Source organism: Gambusia affinis, linkage group LG23 (genome assembly GCF_019740435.1).
Source record: "Gambusia affinis linkage group LG23, SWU_Gaff_1.0, whole genome shotgun sequence".
Classification (NCBI taxonomy): domain Eukaryota; kingdom Metazoa; phylum Chordata; class Actinopteri; order Cyprinodontiformes; family Poeciliidae; genus Gambusia; species Gambusia affinis.
The window spans coordinates 670,391-690,023 of record NC_057890.1 but is presented as its reverse complement, the minus strand read 5'-3'; the positions used below and the strand labels follow the sequence as shown (position 1 = coordinate 690,023).

At 41.7% G+C, this 19,633-nt stretch overlaps 1 protein-coding gene across 3 annotated transcripts in view; it reads right to left on the bottom strand.

Annotated features, from left to right (window-relative positions):
• Positions 1-243: 243 nt before the first annotated feature.
• The window catches only part of large1 (LARGE xylosyl- and glucuronyltransferase 1), a 68,272-nt gene continuing 48,882 nt past the window's right edge, over positions 244-19,633 (bottom strand). For all 3 annotated transcript variants that reach the window (XM_044107569.1, XM_044107570.1, XM_044107571.1), the window contains 2 exons: positions 14,888-15,083; positions 244-5,762 (listed from right to left, as the gene is read on the bottom strand). In XM_044107569.1, coding sequence (XP_043963504.1) covers positions 5,565-5,762; positions 14,888-15,083 — 394 coding nt within the window. In that variant the 3' untranslated portion in view covers positions 244-5,564. The remainder of the gene's footprint in view (positions 5,763-14,887; positions 15,084-19,633) is intronic.

Genomic DNA, 19,633 nt, shown 5'->3' with positions numbered 1-19,633 from the left:
GGCGGAGCTGGAGGGCCAAACCCCTAATAGCAGACACAGAGGAACACAAGGATAGACAAATATAAGAGGACAAATAAATTAAAGAAAACATTTTGTGGAAATATATAACTAACAATATAAACCCAGTTACACAGGCGAATGGAACTACGTGGATGAAAGACGGGCAAGCACGTCTCCTTTGACCCTGATAAAAGGAGTGTGAAACTAGACGAGAGCGGCAGGTCCAACGTGTTTTTTTTTTTCTTTCTCTCTCCCTCCAATAAAAGAGGAATTTGTAAATAAAAGATTGCACCAAACTCGTTTGTTTTCAGGTGCGTTTCATGTGTAGCTTTAAGAGAATCCTCTCTATTAGTGAAAAAGCTTAAAGAAATATGGTGCTGTGATTAGGAGACCAGCGCAGCTGGGCTGGAGGGCAGAATGTGCTGAGATACAAACTGGGACTTCTGACAGAATTTGGAGCGAGCTAAGCAACAGAGGAAAGAGAGGGCTACGGCGGCCTGAGCGGGGAAATAACGGAATGAGGTTGACAAAGAGCGTCCGCCATTAAATGGCGGGGCCGTGAGAACCCCGGCTCTTCTAACTAATTGAGCTACTCGAGACCCTGAAGATGCCGACTGACCAGCAATAGGAGGCGAGATAAACTGAATTAAAGGTACTGGTGCGCTGACGGTGACATGATGCATATCAAATGAACGAATCAGCAGTGGGTACGTCTTACCTAGACGACGCCCGATGGGCGTAAACGAAGTTCCCGGTTGATGGGGCTGAAGAGTCAGCTGCGAGCTGAGATACGCGGAGGTGAGCGTAGCGGTCTGATTTCGGTTTTCTCCTGGAGGTGGACTGGTAGAGAAGATGGGGCAACGGATCGAGTCCATGATGGGACGAGGAGGAAGAGCCGACGTGCGTCAATGGAGCCACGGCGGATCGTGGAGACAACCAGCGCTTGGCTGCAGGTTGACAGCACCAGTGAGGCGTAGCAGCTGACGATGGTGAGCCGGAGCGGGGAACCAGGCGGATGCCAGAGGCCGCCTGCGTCATCAATGAGGGAAAGACATCAATGGAGGCCGAATGCAGGCTTGATGGGGTGGTTAGATCGGTGAGGAATGACTGGGAGTCGACAGGAGCGCAGCCGGCAGGTGAGGGACACTCCCTGTATCTGGTTCTGAAAGAGGGCGAAGATGATCGGAAGGTGCTTCTGCGAGCTGAATTAGGGACTGAAGGACCGGTATTGCTGGCGGACGGGAGGCAGCTGACTAGCTGACTGAATGTGGGAGAGGTTGGAAAGCGCATACGTGAAATCGAAGCACGGCTGACGAGCGAGAAGATCCGGGGAAGCTTGTCCTTTGAAGGGATCCGTGAACGACGATTGGCTGAAGCGGTGCGGCGCACCTGTCCCGATTGGCTGCAGCGGGGGCGTGTTGAGTGTCTGATGTGGGACGGCTGTGTTTTGTCTCCCAGCTTGAATTTTCGCCTAGGCTTCATTTGCTTAATTTCTACTCTACTTTTGATAGATTAAATTCAACTACATTAAATTGTTTAACCCGCAGTCTTAGCGTGACGCTCAGGAAAAGCGGAGGATGTCAGCCGACAGATGACCCATCAGCTCTCCAGTTCGGGAAACTTCAAAGAAGTTCATAAACTGACGACCCACCAGAACCGCACATGGTAAAAAGATCTGTTGGGATCCAAACGACCGCTTAGACCAACGAGAGGTTCAAACTCCTGTCATTCATTTTTATCTAACAGAAAAAGCGCCAAGCCGGCAAATAAAAGTAAACTGATCAAAAAGGTTTAGGCTTTGGGTGCTCATCCCCAGAGACTCACAGATGTGCACTTCATACAAGATGTTTTGGCACAAAAGATCTTTTTTCTCCACTATTTTGTTAATAGTAAAGAGGGTTAAATAATAAAAATTCCAGAAATTATTTTTTTCTTTTTTCACTTAAAGGAAGGTCTCAAGGTACGCGGAGTATGTACAGCTGTACAGCTGCAGGCGCGGCTGCCCTCCGATAAAATCCTGCAGGCGTCTGCGCGTAGTTCTGAACTTTAACCATAGGAAAGAGTTTTATAAATAAAGCAATTTATTTTAAACGTTTTTATCATTTCCTTTGTTAAAACTCTAAATATATACAAATGTTATTACTTCAATGTTGTAATGAAGGTCTTCATTACTTGTATGAAAACACTTAAAAGGGGTTGAATGATAAGAGACAGATACAGATTGAAGAATTTTATTGTTTGTTTTATTTTAACAGGACACCATCAGTTCCAGTTGAGAAGCCACTGCATAAAAACACACAAACAAATGGATGGGTCTTGTAACTGTTTGAAATACAATGAAATGTTTGTGTAGATTTGGCTTACCTCCGTCTCTTCCTCTGCAGGGTGTTCAGGCTAAGATTCCCCAGGGGCCTGAACACCTTATAAAGGTTCCGAAGAGACCAAATGCAGATGGAAGAGGGGGAGCGATGGAACTGTGCATTTTAGAAGTGTAATGATTGGATTTATATTTAAAGAAAGGTATTTTAGAAATGAAATGGCTGCTTAAAAATGAAGAGTGTTATTATTATGTTGAAGATTTGGTTGTTTTGTCAAGATTGTTTGTGTTGGAGAATAAACACCTGGTTGGTCTGCACTATTTCTCTGCCTCAAGACTCCTCTGTAAACCAGCCGCTAAGCGCCATTCTAACAAATGTAAAAGGATTAAATTAAATAATTTTTTGGCAGTGCTCCCTAATGACAAAGGCTATTTTTAGAACCTGCTCCTCAGGTGACTGACAAGGTCCCCTCGAGCGACCAGTTTCCCGCAGGCACCGCGTTGGTGACCCCTGATATAGATATTATATTATATACTGTGGAATAAAATAATCATTCACAGTATGTTACTTTTATTAGAAGTTTATTTAATGTTAATCTTACAATGTTTAATCAGTTTATTATATTTTACTCAGACTCATATTAATGTTAATTATATTAATATACTTGTAAGAATACTTGCACGTACACTTACAAGTAAAACAAGTTACTGTAACTTTGGTATCAAATAATTAGAATCATGGAATATTCTTGGTTTCTTTTCAGAAAACATCTGTAATAACTCACGTTAAGATTATAATAAGAGTAACTAATAAGTTATGATTATCATAAAATTATAAATAAATGATAAATCAGAGAAGGTAAAGAAGTTATAAATGTGATTGTGACATTGAACTTCAAACGGTATAAAAGGTGTAACTGCAATTAAAGATCATTGATGTTGTGTTCAAGGTAGATGGAAGGTGAAAGGTTAGGGAAAAAATGGGAACTAACAGGAGAGCAGAGATGACCAGTACCTTAATTGGAAACAGATTGTTGAACAACTTAAACTTTTCAAAGAAAAGGTTGTGCAGACAACAGACATAGGAGGACCGTTGAGCAACCCTGGTTCATTAGAACAAACATCAGGACATAATGTCTCTGAGACAAAGATGGATATGAGAACAAAGGCAAAGAAGAAGAACTGGTGCCTTCCTCCCATGAGGTCGGCTCGTCTACATTTCAACGGACCAGAAAGATTGTGAGACAAGGTGAAGGGAGCTTCAGAGCCGCAAGACAAGAAGCTGAGGAACGTTACACACGAGAAAGTCATCCTAAGACCCAAGACCTGCCGCTCTAAGTCAGTACTCTTCCTGCCAGCACCCAAGTCTTGTGTGACCTCACCATCCATGCAGAGACGAAAGCTCATCAGACCAACAGAGATCCCTGCCTTCGTTTATCAACCTCCTCCAGTTGAGCTCTGTGAAACTAGTTGGCTGCAGGCTGCTCAGTCTGGCTAATTCACAGGGGGGAGAAGGGTGGGACACCTGGATGGAGGTCGTCAGAAACCAGGCGAATCGTTTCTCGATGCCAACTTTAAACACAGTTTACTTCAGTTCTGGACAGGGTAAATCCCAGCAGATTTAGGAAAGTCAATTCATCTGTTAGATGGAGAGCTGGTAGCACATCTCACCTCTCAGAAGAGGAAGTACAGAGTGAGGGAATAGAGAGGGGGTGGGGGGTATTGCGCAACAATTGTTAGGAAAGACACTCTAGATAAGTGTGATGGGTGGATTTATTACATAAAATAATTTAACCTCGTTGTAATCTTCACCAAAAATTGTGCACTGACCATACTCTAAATGTCAGATTGCATCATGTGATAAATCTTTAACAGTATAAATCCAGTTCTACTGTTGTGCTAATGTTCCAGTTATTTGTGTCTTAGTCATAACCATGATTTCAAAAGCTGGACACTAAAGACTTTTATTCTGATTTTCACTTCTCCCTGTAGGAAAGCAGAAGCCAGGGGAATATATGATTTAAAAGACAAAAAAACATTGGTTCCTCAAATAACCTTCCACTTTTTGAAATATTTTTTAAATAACAAAATTCCAAACCCACATCTCATCTTTAGTTGAAATGAGGCCATGATTATCATTACATTAATGCAAGCAGGAAAAAATGCAACATGTTTTGGCTCATACATCATGTTGGTTTCAATGCATTCAGCTGAGCTGGGGAAATGATTGCTTCCTGGAGGCAACCCTGTGCTAAGGTTTTAAATTTCATCCAATTGCTAACGGCTGTGTATGTAATGCTCTCTGTTTGACACTAAGAAGCTAACCAGAAATTGCCAGCAACAACCATTGACGTACCGATCCGAATGATTCGGCTGTTAATGTTCATTCAGTATTCGGAATTGTGGCCAATATGGACTAAACGGCTTTCTTCACTTCTTCTGCTGCCATTGCTAAAACTACAATTATAAAACATCACCGAAAATCAACGTTATTGATTTTGTGGTGAACTTCTTCTGTTTGACTCTAGTCAAAAATCGACCAGGTTCAAGTCAAGGGGAGCAAGACTAGACTGTGCTGGAAACAAAAACTTGTTTGAGCAAAAATGCACAGGAAGGCAATGACCAAGTAAGCTAAAACCATAACACGGCCATCTTAAAATATCCTACCCCGGTTTATAATGGCGGCGCCTCACAGCATGGTGAAGGGAAGAAATGTCTGATTCAAAATGAGAGAAAAAACCTCCAGAGATTTCTGATATACATAGATCAGGACATATTTCCTGCTTTGCTTTATCTGGCCTTCTATCAGTTAAACCGTGGTGGTTTCTTCAACTCCTCTCTTTCCACGGCTCTTCCTAAGCTCTGTCCTGAAGGAAAGATACACACACTCACAATATCACTTTACAGCCACAAAATCTGTCAGTGGTCTTAGAAATGTGATAAGACATTAATTCTCTCCTCTTCTTTCTGAGTGCATGATGGACTGCACAGTTGGCCCACACAGTCTGTCACGTCAAAAGAGCTATTATCAGTGCTCAATCCTCAATATCATCACTTCTACTCACACAAAATGATAAAATATGATGTCAGGTTGCTCAGGCTAAAATATTCTTTTAGATCTCAGGGTCTGAAGTCTTACAAAATCCAAAGGGCCCCATTTAAGTAATTCAATTGTGTGTTTAACTTTCCTACCCCATGAACATTTTGAGTAGTTTTGCTCCAGAGGACATTGGGCTTGTAGTGCTGACTAGCTGTTATTTTCAGCTGTCATGTACTTAAGAGCAGCAAAGCCAAAGCGACGAGACATGTTCTGCTGGAACTCCTCCTTCAGGGTCTTAAGGCAGACCCGGTACTGCTTATTAGAGCGAAACTTTGTGATGTCGAAGCTGGGAGCATGGGGCATATGGATCATATAGGCATTTGGCAGGACCACAAACTCATACTCCTAGAGAGAGAAAGAGAGAGAGAAAACACTGCAGTAACTAAATATCACTGGAAAAACCTGGTTGAGTCAAAACATTTCAAAATTACATCAACTGAACAAAACAATAAAAGTCTTGATAGGTTTATTGGATATAAGATCTCCCTCTCAAAAGATTTTATTATACACTGCTCACAAAATTAAAGGGAACACTAAAATAACACATCTTAGATCTTAATAAATTAAATATTGTCATTAAACACTTTAAGAGAGTGATTGAGAAGAAAGTAACAAAAATCATCAATGTAAATCAAAATTATTACACTTGGACTTGAATTTTAATATGAAAGTGGAAAGTAACATAACAGTGAATATTCTTCAAGACTACATGAGGTTAAGTAGAGTGTAACTGCTGTCAAGGCAACTACATCTGAATTATTGTGTTTTGTTATTTGGTTTAAGGTGGCAGTACTTAAATTTTATTTAATGTAAAACATTAAGTTTAAATGTGTGGTAGTTTTAAATTTGTGTTGATACTCATTAGGTTCAATTAGGTGTACATTCAAATGTGGGGGACCTTTCATTTCGTTCCGCGGACCACGTGTTGCCCGGTGAAACAATGGCTGGTGCACTTAGAGCCACATGGAGCATTCAAGCTGAAGAAGCTGATCGCTACAAATTAAGCTTTAATCCTCTGGAGTCAATGTGGCTAATGAGGTACGGTTTGTTTATTTGTATCTTTTATTTATGTAAATACTCCATTTATTGTGAACTGATTTGGGTTTGTGTTACCTTTTTGTTTTTAGTTCTGATGGCATTTTTGGGGACTTTGTAAGATGTGTCCACAATAAATGGCTGTTGAAACCAAGAACTGCGTTAAGCCTTGATTAAACTCGAGAGGAGTAACAGAGTGTATGGTCTCCGCATGGTGTTGTCAAGCATGCTCTTACAACACCTGGGCATGCTCCTGATGAGATGGCAGATATTCTCCTGAAGGAACTCTTCCCAGATCTGATCAGAGAGTATCTGGTTTTTCCTGGACAGTCTATGATGTGATGTAGATGTGGATTGACCAAAACATGATGTCCTAGATGTGCTGAATTGGATTCAGGTCTGGGGAATAGGCAAGCCAATTCATAACATCAATGTCCTCATCATAAAGGAACTACTGACACGCATCAGTCACATGAGGCCTAGCACTATGATGTATAAGAAGGAACCCATGGCCCACTGCACCTACATATGGTATTGCAATGTGTCTGAGGATCTCATCCTGATACCTTATGGCACAAGTGTCAAACTCCAGTCCTCAAGGGCCGCTGTCCTGCAGTTTTTAGATGTGCCACAGGTACAAAACACTGGAATGAAATGGCTTAATTACCTCCTCCTTGTGTAGATCAGTTCTCCAGAGCCTTGCCAATGACCTAATTATTCTATTCAGGTGTGGTGCAGAAGAGGCACATCTAAAAGTTGCAGGACATCGGCCCTTGAGGACTGGAGTTTGACACCCCTGTCTTATGGCATTCAGGGCACCTCTGGCTGCTGTACAGCTACCAAAAGAAATGCATCCCTACACCATGACTGACCCACCACCAAACTAGTCACGCTGGTTTGGAACATTTTGGTGTTCCCTAGCAAACGGCAATCATCCTGCACAGTACTGGGCTGTAAGCACAGGCCCTGCATGAGCCTGTGTTTACAGGCAAAGGGCACATATAGGAAAGTTTGAGGAGAAATGGGAGGTCTCCTTGCACAATCCGGTACCTTATGGCAGTCAGAGCACCTCTGAATAGGACTTGGAGGGCTGGGAAGACCAAAGAAATGCCTCCCCACACCATTGGAACAAGGTAGCTGCTGTAGCCCTCTAATTTGATCACGCTTCAGAGCATCTAAGGAGAGTATTTGTCATCAGCAATGGCTGAAATAAATGGAACATTGACCAACATAATTGATCTCTGGAGTATAATGAAGTTAAGTAAGCCATACTTCAAAAATAAAAAATCCTCTGATATATAGATTGAGATTTCAATCACTATAAGTAAAACTGACAAGAATACAAAATAACTATTTTATGGACAGAATTTCTAGGCACAGCCAAGGTGTTGAGGGGATCAGTTTTGGTGACCTTAGGATTGCATCTCTGCTTTTTCCGGATGATATAGTCCTTTTGGCTTCATCAGGTCCTGATCTGCAGCTCTTGCTGGAGTGGTTCGCAGCCGAGTGTGAAGCGGCTGGGATAGCGATCAGTGCCTCCAAAGCCGAGGCCATGGTCTTGAGCTGGAAAAGGGTACAGTGCCTTCTCTGGGTCGGGGGGAGGTGTCCTGCCCCAAGTGGAGGAGTTCAAGTATCTCGGGATCTTGTTCATGAATGAGGGAAGAAGGAAGCGGGAGACTGACAGGTGGATTGGCACAGTGTCTGCCGTCAAGTGGGTGCTGTACCGGTCGGTCGTGGTGAAGAGAGAGCTGAGCCAAAAAGCAAAGCTCTCGATTAACCAGTCGATCTACGTTCCCACCCTCATCTATGGTCATGAGCTTTGGGTCATGACCGAAAGAATGAGATCGCGGATACAAGCGGCCGAAATGGGTTTTCTCCGTAGGGTGTCTGGGCTCTCCCTTAGAGATGGGGTGAGAAGCTCAGTCATCCAGGAGGGACTCAGAGTAGAGCCACTGCACCTTCACATCAAGAGGAGCTAGTTGAGGTGGCTCAGGCATCTGGTCAGGATGCCTCCTGGACACCTCCCTGGTGAGGTGTTCCGGGCACGTCTCACCGAGAGGAGGCCCAGAGGAAGACCCAGGACACGCTGGAGGGACTATGTCTCTCGGCTGGCCTGGGAACGCCTTGGGATTCCTCCGGAGGAGCTAGAAGAAGTGGGTGGTAGAGAGGGAAGTCTGGGCCTCCTTTCTGAAGCTGCTACCCCCGCGACCCGACCCCGGATAAGCGGAAGAAGATGGATGGATGGATGGATGGATAGATGGAACTATATGCAAGATGGGATGAGTTGTATTGAAAGTGGGTGATACCAACAGAAAAAAATATGCATGAGGTTGGTGAAATAATCATTTTAGAACAATACTTGAGAATGCTGTCCCCTGCATTAATATGGATTACAAAACATAACCCAAAGTCAGCTACACTAGCTGCACAGTTGGCTGATGCGTTTGTGGCTGCACAGAAAAAGGGTCAACCATGGAGTCACACAACATAGAAAATTAGGGATGTTTCAAAACCTGTTCCCCACTACCAAAAGGCAGGGGTGAGTAAACCTCCAAAGAGTCACTAAATGTGCCATCAAGATCCCCAGCCAAGGCTGTGATTTGTGTGAGATGGAGGGTCACACAAAACCAATGTGCCCAAAGGATTCTACAAAAATAACCCAGACAAAGTGTGGAATCTTAAATGGAGTATGAGTTAAAAACAACCTCAACTGAAGTTGAGGGACTTTTATTATTTATCGATCTTATTGCAGGTGGGGCACGTCTGGCTTCCATAAGGTCCCTAATAAACAATAAAAGGCCCTCATTGATTCAGGAAGTACTCAGACTCTTGTGCAGAGAAATTTTGTTCCAGCAAACAAGGTTAATATGAAAACAATTCCTGTCTGCACCATTTATGGACATGAGCTGCCATGTCCAACAGCAGACCTGGACATTAAAAGTACACAGACCTCTTTACCTCTTAAATATTTGTGTTGCTCAGAATCTACCATTTCCAACAGTGCTGGGTCAAGATCTGCTTGTGTTATGAGACTTGTTCAACTCCAGCAATATATGCAACATTGCATTAACCAGATTTCAGACTAGAAAGAGAGAGGGGTTTTTGCAACTACTCTACGCCTTGACCTTTTATGATCCAGACCAGGAGACTAAGAGAGATCACAAGCTGTAAATGATGTCTCTTAAGTTCTTCAGATGCAGGAATGACTAGAAATAATGACAGCATTGGCCCAAGCTTCTAAGGGATCTTGTAAGCTTCATTGGAAAGCCTGGTATGACCAATTAGCCTGCCAGAGATCTTTCAGTCCTTGCCAGAAAGTGTTGGCTAGGACTGCTTACTGTCCAAGTGCTGACAGTATTTTAACAAAATGGCAAGGGTCATATGAGATCCAGAGCAAACTGGGACAAACAATCTGAAAGACTTCCATTCCAGATCAGCTTCACTTTAGCAGAGTACTCCATGTGAACCTGCTTAAGGAATGGGTAAACAGTCCAGAAAGCAGATGATTTTCTTATTCAGGAGATTTCAGAGGAGGGGGAACAAGAGAATCAACACCTGCCAAAACCCTCACCTCTGTTTCTGGATCTGAACCAAATTGATGAAGAAAAACCAGCTCAGGGGAGAAATTTTTGCAAATCAAATATGTTCCAGGAAAATCCAGGTGAAACAGACATTGTAGAACATGACATTGTATTAAAAGATTGAACTTCTGTGAGAAGAATGAGTTACATACATATCTGAGTGCTTGCTGGATTCACTGTACATGTTGTGATAAAGTCAAGTCAAAGAGTCAAACTACATCATGCGTGTTGTCTTTATTGGTCGGAAGATTCCTAAAGAAGGCATGTCTTTGTGATGGATCATCATAAATGGCTGGTTGGGGTCTTAATAAAGACCTGATGTACAAGCCATTTTTTGTCTGGCACAGTTTCTGTGTTTCTGCCAATGATCCAAAAAACCATAAGGTGTATAGTCATCCATTATGAGGAACAAGGTTGCGTTTAATTTGAATCTGCTTTTGGTGCTGTTGAAGTTGTGGCAGATATTCTTTAAGTCATCCTTTCTAAAACAAATCAGATGTGTATTAGACCTGTCTCCATCATTTACATACAGGGGCACTGCTAGGAATCTTGTGCCCCATGACAAAAAATTTAATTAGGTCCCCTCTTCGAGTTGCTGTTACAATTTCTTGAGTCTTTTTGACCCATCAAAAGTGTCACAATTTTAAAGGCTTGCAACTGCCTTGCATTCTCTGGTCGAATACTGATACTTGGACAGTACGTAGTGCTAGTTAATTTTACATGCAACAGTCCACATACTGCATGCAAATAGGTTGCTTACATTTTTTTATTAGTTTTAGCTTATTGAAATGTCTCTCCCCACCAGTATGTCACAGGCAATGTGCAAATTATACATGAAGCAACCCAGATTTCTCAAAAAATGCTATATTCTTGCAATTTGTTCAAGCTACAGAATATAACATTAATAAAAAATGTTTTTTCCACATTTGTTAAAGTTGTCACAATGTTGTGACAGTTTGCTATGAAACATGAAAAGATCAATCTCCACCTCCTCCCTGAACTGCCACTGCTGTCTAAAGAAATGCTGACCAAATTCTGACCAAAAAAACCCAATCAGAACTAAGAGGATGGTTTTAGCACTGTAAATCAATCTCATTCACTCACTGCTAAGTGTGCTAGTGGAAAATTTTATAAACATTTTTTGAATTTCTGAGTAATAAATACATTGTTTTTGTTGTGTAACTGTAAAAATAGTAGAGAAACAGAAGAAATCCACATAGACTCCCTGTAATGATGCTAACTACCTTGTCATTGGACACAGTGTTGCTCACCTTTTTTATTGCGACAGAGGGGAGGGGTTATGCTGATGTCAGGGTTAGAGCCGCTGTTGACTGACTCACCTGTTGTTAAGTGTGTTAAGAGGTACAGGGACAAGTTAAATATGTTTTTTAATTATTTCCTTCATTCATTAAATGTTAGTGAAATGGAGGCAAATGGTAGTCTAAGCTAATTATGCTAAATGGTTCTTAATCTCACACAGTCTACCCACCTCTTTTGGAGAAAAACTGGGCTATAAATGACTCTCTTGTCTTTTTCTCTCTTTCTTTTAGAAAACCTGACTATTATTTTTCTAGGCAGCATAGAAACTGCTACAGCCATTCTCATCTTGTACTGACTGCTGGTGGTCACATCAAACGTGCTAGGCAGGAATGAACTATTTCATGTGGATCCAGGAGGGTTTTCAGGGCAAATATGGATGTGTGCTTTTTGGTCTGGGAGGGATAAAATTCTGCTAAAACGATTTTGATAATTGATAGTGCCCCTGATTTTTTTTCTATTTCTATAAGATATAGAAACAATTTTTTTGTGGGAGGTCCCCCTATGGGTCAGGGACCCTCGGAATTGTCCTAACTCCAACCCTCACCTCCCTGTTTACAGCGCCCCTGTTTACATATATAGGTCACCTTTCTGGAACAAACCTGGTGGTAAGCTTGGGTTAGACTTGAGTAGAAGGTGGTTCGGTGTTAAAGCTTCCAGATCATTTGGATTGGTGAATTTGAGTATAATAGGTCTACTGTTAAATATTGACTCCACTTCACAGAAAGAAGTTTGAAGACCCTCCTCGTCCCAATGATGCATCTGGAGGGTGGAATTAAGGGCCTTTCTGATGGAACAAATTATGGGATGAGCCCATGTCTCACTTAAATAGAACAAAGTGGTCTACTCCAACAAAACTGAAGGAGGATTTCTCAGGGGTCACTCTGCTGTCAGCCATTTGCTGCTGGCCTGCAGCTCCATGAAACCATCTGCAGAACACAAATCAACATGATGTTTCTAATCAATGCACCAGCACTAGGAATCCAATATGTCTGATGCAGCTTTAAGAGTATGTGGTTCCTACCACCATGACCCATCTCTTTATGACCCCAAAAAGGAGTCATGTTGTCATGATGGAAGGTGGTGATCTTATTCTTTTTGTAGAGTAAGATCTACAATGTGAAGATTTTTAGCAATAATGACAGGAACTTTGGAATCTTCAGACATGACAGCCTGCTGAGACACCCTCCCACGTCATCGTTCAGAACAGGATTCAACCTGTATGTGGCTGCTTCGTTTCACGTTCTCTTCCTTTTGGAGACGAGATTTCTTCAGCATATTATTTCCTTTGACAGAACTTGAATATTTGAATCTCAGCATCCTCAATCTCTCCTGATGAAAGAAAGCCAGTACGGAACTCAACCTTACTTATGATGAGCACCTTCAGACTGAGTTGAATCAGATGGAGGATGGAAACTTGTCTCATTTCTTTTGCAATGCAAGAACAATGTTTTGAACCTCAAAATCCAACCCATCACCCTGACAAGACAAGTCCGGGATGAAGCACAATGGGTCAAAAGAGCCAAAGAACCATCATGTTGTGCAGGTGAAACATCAACAAGAGCAGACACTTTGACATTAGGGTCTTCATGTTTGTTTGGGTTAACAAGCCAATCTGTCTCTGACTATGAAAGGAATGCAGGACCATATAGCCATGTCATGTAGAAAAAGTTCTGTCATCATACCTGTGGAGGCAAGGTCTTTAATGAAAGCAGTGCGGTCTTTTTGGAAGTATTTGACAGCCCTCACGGAAGAATAACCTGTTGGTTGTTCTCAGGGAAGTCCATGTTGACCGGTTGTGTACGTAGCCTATACAATTAACAGCATAAATTCTGTTGCCGGTGACTGTTGATAGATGTTGTGACATAAACTTTGGCTTACCCAAAAGAAAATTGGAACTGATAACAGAGGTTTTCTGAGAAGTTGTTTTTGTTTTAAAGAACTCATCTAAACCGTTCAAGGACACAGGTGCACCTTAAGACCTGTCTGAACTGTGACAGGAAGATTTCCTGCCTCAGCATCAAGTTTGAACTCATTCTTCTTGTGGTGGATATCGAGTATACTTGCATGTCTGAAAATTTTACATGAAAGGCATTTCTACATTCCTTGCTTAATGTGCCCTGTACGCAGGCAACAAAATCAGAATCACCATTGTTCCTCCATCCATCCATCCATCCATCCATCCATCCATCCATCCATCCATCCAACTTCTTCCACTTTATCCGGCATCGGGTCATGGGTTAGCAGCTTCAGAAGGGAGGCCCAGACTTCCCTCTCCCCAGCCACTTCTTCCAGCTCCTCCGCAGGAATCCCAAGGCGTTCCCAGGCCAGCCGAGAGACGTAGTCCCTCCAGCGTGTCCTGGGTCTTCCCCAGGGCCTCCTCCCAGTGGGATGTGCCCGGAACACCTCACCAGGGAGGCGTCCAGGAGGCATCCTGACCAGATGCCTCTGCCACCTCAACTGTCTCCTCTTGACGTGAAGGAACAGCGGCTCTACTCTGAGTCGCTCCCAGATGACTGAGCTTCTCACCCTATCTCTAAGGGAGAGCCCAGACACCAAATGGAGAAAACCCATTTCGACCACTTGTATCCCTGATCTCGTTCTTTCGGTCATGACCCAAAGCTCATGACCATAGATGAGGGTGGGAACGTAGATCGACTGGTTAATCGAGAGCTTTGCTTTTTGGCTCAGCTCTCTCTTCACCACGACCGACCGGTACAGCACCCACTTGACGGCAGACACTGTGCCAATCCACCTGTCAGTCTCCCGCTTCCTTCTTCCCTCATTCATGAACAAGATCCCGAGATACTTGAACTTCTCCACTTGGGGCAGGACACCTCCCCCCGACCCAGAGAAGGCACTCTACCCTTTTCCAGCTCAAGACCATGGCCTCGGATTTGGAGGCACTGATCCTCATCCCACCGCTTCACAATCGGCTGCGAACCGCTCCAGCAAGAGCTGCAGATCACGACTTGATGAAGCCAAAAGGACCACATCATCCGCAAAAAGCAGAGATGCAATCCTAAGGCCACCATAACGGATCCCCTCAACACCTTGGCTGCGACTAGAAATCCTGTCCATAAAAGTAATGAACAGAATCGGTGACAAAGTTGGCGGAGTCCAACTCTCACCGGAAACGAGCTTGACTTACTGCCGGCAATGCGGACCAGACTCTGACACCGGTCATACAGGGACCTGACAGCCCGTATCAAGGAGCCCGGCAGTATGTATTGCATATTTTTCCTTTTTCATATTTTATTTTCTTATCATTAATAATAATATTTATTTATTTATTTTTGCACAGTGACATCAAAGTAATTTCTTAGCCAGTGAACATGTTTACTGGCAATAGCAAAAAATGATTCTGATTGAAATTATTCAGAGAAAAATTGGTATTAGCTTCAAAGTAATCAAGCTCTGCCAAAGGAAAAATAATTGAGAAAAACTTTCTCAAACGGAAATATTCATAACAAAAGAACTACATTTTTTTAGCTTAATAATTTTAGTTTGCATTAAAAAAAGAAAGTGATGAATAACCTGTGCATCAAGCTCCATGATATGAGCCACCTTGTTCCAGCCAAAGCCCACAAAACGGCGGTCATACTCAGGACTGTCTTTCTTCACCATCACATAGGGCTCAAAGTCGGCCTCCCACAGCACTTTGTAAGGTGTAGTGGCTGTCCGCCATTTGGCAAAGTTAGTTGGCGCATGGCCTTTGGTCCACACGTGGTATCTATAAGGATCACAGAATGAAAAGAGGAGAAATTAGATAATGCAATGAGCTGCAATAAACATTTTTTTCAAACCAACTTGTATTTGATAACTGCTTTTTGACAATGCTTTTACTATGGCAGTATGAACAAAAAAAATAACAGCTAATGGCTCTTACACTGCAAAATTTATTTTGTTTCATATTTAATATAACTGCTGTGTTGATTTACAAAGATACATGTTAGTTGGCATGTCCATAAGCCAAACAATATAAGCCAGTTTTCCATTATTTTTAACCACAATCTTTTTGGAAGCTAACTGTAGTGTCACACTTTGAGCTCATGCTGTGGAAAATAAATGGTTATTTACATGCAGTACCTTGAGGACCTAAGGTACAACAGGAGTAAGGTGTGCCAGTGAACCACCAGTGTTCCAGAGACCACAGTTTGAGAGACTACTGTAAATGGACTATCAATCCGGGTCAGTAGGACACAATCATGGGGAAGACTGCTGGCTGGACAGATGTCCCGAAGACAGTAATTAACACTACCCATAATTAGTGGTAGCCACTGGTTATTTAGAGTGCTGTATCCAATCATATTCATATAAAGTTAAGTGGAAAGAAAAAAAATTACCTTGCTTTGGGTGAACCACCTCTAGACTAAACATGAATCATCGCTACAGTAAACTTGCTTATCTAAGGATCATTTTTTGCTGCGAATGGAGTGTACCTTGGTGAAAATATAGTATGCATTAGTATACTTAAGTATATTTTAAATATACTGTATTTTTCTGTAGAACACTTTTAATATGTTATCAAGTGGGTATACTTATTAAGATTATACTAAAAGTGTAAACTAAATACACTTTTAGAAACATGCCTCTAGTACTTTTTAAAATATATACATTTTTGGTACACTTTAAAAAAGTATATTTTATCTAAAATACTTTGGATAATCATTTTAAAATACACTTATTATTCTTTGTAATGAGAATCTTAGCAAACCTTAATACATCTCAAAATAAATAAATTTCAACAATATTTGTAAGGACTTTGTAAATAGTATCTAATAATTAGACTAATTAAATTTCAATAAAATACTTTGTGTTTTTGTATGCTATTTTATTCTAACTACGTATGCCTTACTGGGTGCCTTAATAATCTTTTACTATCTGGTTAAAAAGGCAAAATAAATGAATAAATAAACAATCCTTATGGTGGAACTTACAGTTATATTGTTTAACAGAATAATAAATATTTTGTTCATGCCTCAAAACATCAACATTTTTTGAAAACCGCCATAAAAAGAAGAACGAGATCACCGTGAAAAAGAAGAGATGGTTTAGCTCTGTAGAAGCGTAGTTGAGCTTGGCGGGAAGGAGGCTCAGAGAAGGAGGGCATTCTTTGAAGTTAAAGTGACAGAGGTGCAATTTGGAGTTTAATTGTAGGAAGGAAGTGCGATGGAAGAATGCAAAGAATTAGATGATTCAGATAATTGTAGTATGAATTAAATAAAGCTGCAGAAAAATAAACTGGGGTGGAAGACTTGTCTTTTGAGTCAATCAGTGCAGTTTTGACAACTGAAATAAATGAAAATCAACAGTCCAGTAATGGTGAAATTTTATGGTTTTATTCATATTACAGTGGAATGCAAGAAGCTTAATTGCTAATGGCCAAGCGTTGAAATTTTTTATTGAAAGACAGCATGTAAAACCAAATATAGTATCTATTCAAGAAACCTGGTTAAAACCATCACTTGATTTTATTCTTAATGGATATATATAGCACTACGTAAAGATAGAAATCCAAATGTAGGAGGAGCTGTTGCTATATGTGCTCAGCAGGAAATTAGTTATAAAGTTTTGAATATAAATGAAGAAATAGAAGTTATAGGGGTTGAGGTATGGATTAGTAGATCAAAGTTTAATATAATACATTTTTATTAACCCTTGTAAAAAAAATAAGTAGAGAAAGACTTGATAGTATTTATGTGAAGAAAAATGGAAGAAATATTTTATGTGAAAATTTTAATGCTCATAATACATTTTGGGGAAGTAAAAGGACTGATGAAAATTGGAACATAATTGAGGAGTTGATGGATGATTACAAGTTAATTTGCCTAAATGATGGAAGAGGTACTAGATTTGATGTAGGACAAGGAGTAGAATCTGCAATTGTTCTTACTATAGAGTCAGATCAGATAGCAGGAATTAGTCAATAGGAAGTAATTAATGATAACCCCCTTGGAAGTTATCATTATCCTATTCTGCTTAAGTCGCATAATTTTAAGGTAGTGGCTGAAGAAAAGTGGTATCCTAAATGGACAATGAGGGGGGCTAATTGGGCAATATATAATAAGATAGCAAGTGACAAACTTATGGAGATTATGTCAAATTTAAGCAATGATAGTGAAGAATTAAATTCAATGATTAAAAATATAATATGTGAATCTGTAGGATTCAGTAGCAAATCTACTGGATTAAAGGGGAAAAAATGGTTCCTTGGTGGAACAATGACTGTAAAGAATCTATTAAAGTTACAAATAAAACATTCAGAAGGTTAAAATTAAATAATTCATTTGATAATTCAATATTATACAAAAAAGCAAAGTCTAAAGTTAAGAGAATGGTTAAATTACCTAAAAAGAATTATTGGAGGGGATTTTGTAGTACAGTTGGAACAGAAGTTAAAGTAAACGAGATCTGGGGAATGATTAGAAAGATGGGAGGAATTAGAAGGGATTTTTCTTTATCTATAATTAAAGATAATCAGTGTGAAGCTATAACATGAAAGGAAAAAGCAGAGATGTTTGTTAGGTCCTTTGTGAAAGTGCATACATCTAAAAATTTATCAAATGAAGAATTAACCCGAGTGAAGTTGCCCCCCCACCACCTTCTTTCAATCAGACTAAATTGGTGTCAAACGTTTGTGCTGCGTTTGTGCTCCGTTTGTGCAGCAAAATATTTTGTTTGTGCTGCTTTCATTTTAAAGATACAAAGAATTATTTCTAGAGGTCATCAAAGGTCAACCAGCCCCCCCAACTTCTTCAAATCAGACAAAATGGGTGTCAATTAACTCGACTCCGTTTGTGCAGCAAACATTTTTGTTTGTGCTGCTTTGGCTTTGAAGAAATAAATTAAAGTTTAATGGTCAAAAGGTCAACCAGCCCCCCCACTTTTATAAAATCAAACAAAATAGGTGTCAATCAACTCGGCTACGTTTGTGCAGCAAAAATTTTCGTTTGTGCTGCAATCATTCTAAAGATATTAAGAAGAATATTCTCTAGGAGTCATCAGGGGTCAACCACTCCCCTGGGCCTCCTCATATTTAAATGTATTTATTTAATTGCCAAACCGCCCCACCAGATCATTTGAACGTGGCAGGGGAGGTCGGGGGACGGGAAGCCCCTTAACGCTAGCCGCCTCCTCGATCAAGCTAGGTAACTCGAGGAGGAGCGAAATGTTCACCAGGACGACTGGTTCACCTCCATAGATTTAAAAGATGCATATTTCCACGTCCCCATCATCCTGAAACACCGGAAGTATCTGCGTTTCTCCTTCCGGGGGACCCAGGATCAGTACAACCGTCTGCCGTTCGGTTATTCTCTCGCCCCACACATTTTCCAAATGTGTGGAAACAGTGCTGCAGCCACTACACATGGCAGGGACGAGAGTTCTCTTCGATCTGGACAACCGGCTTTTACTGGCTCGGTCCAGGGAGGAAGCCACAATGCAGACCCAGAAGCTGGCAACACATCTACTGAGCCTGGGATTTTCCATCAACTGGGAAAAGAGTTTGGTTATTCCATCTCAGATGATTGTTTATGTGGGAGTGGAGCTGAACTCAGTTATGATGAGAGCCTTATTGGCACAGCCGAGAACCGAGGCTCCACCGTGTCAGACCTCGCAGCATAGTGACTGCTCTGTCAGTCATGTGGCTGCTGGGAATGATGTCAGCGGCTCATGTAGTGATTCCGCTGGGTTTGTTTGCACATGAGACGCCTCCAATGATGCTTTGCTCGCTTGCGCATAAATCCTGTGCGTCAGAAGAGGCGCATGCCCTCTATTCCTCCTTCAGTGGGAGCCGATCTGACCCACTGGGGAAACCCCAGCATTCTGGCAGAGGGGTTCCCCTCAGCAGACCAACGTCACACGTATTGGTGTTCACAGACGCATCACTGTTGGGATGGGGAGGAACGTGTCTGTCTCAGGTGGTTGGAGCACAGTGGCCAGACGACATGACTCTTCATATAAAAGTGGAGCTCCTCACAGAGCTGAAGGTGAGTCAACACTTTTCTCCACTGCTGAAGGGTCAGCATGCTCTGATACACACGGACAACAGAGTGTTAGCAGTCTACATAAATCGCCAGGGAGGCTCCACTCAGCTGTTAAACATTACCAGACAGCTGCTGTGCTGGGCGCGCGTAATCCCCAGCATCTTGAACAGAGGAGCGGACATCCTGTTCAGGGGCAGTCCTCACCATGGGGACTGGAGTCTCCATCCTGAGCTGGTCGCACAGATATGAAGCAGATTCAGCAGAGTGGCAGTGGACCTGTTCACCACGAGGGAGA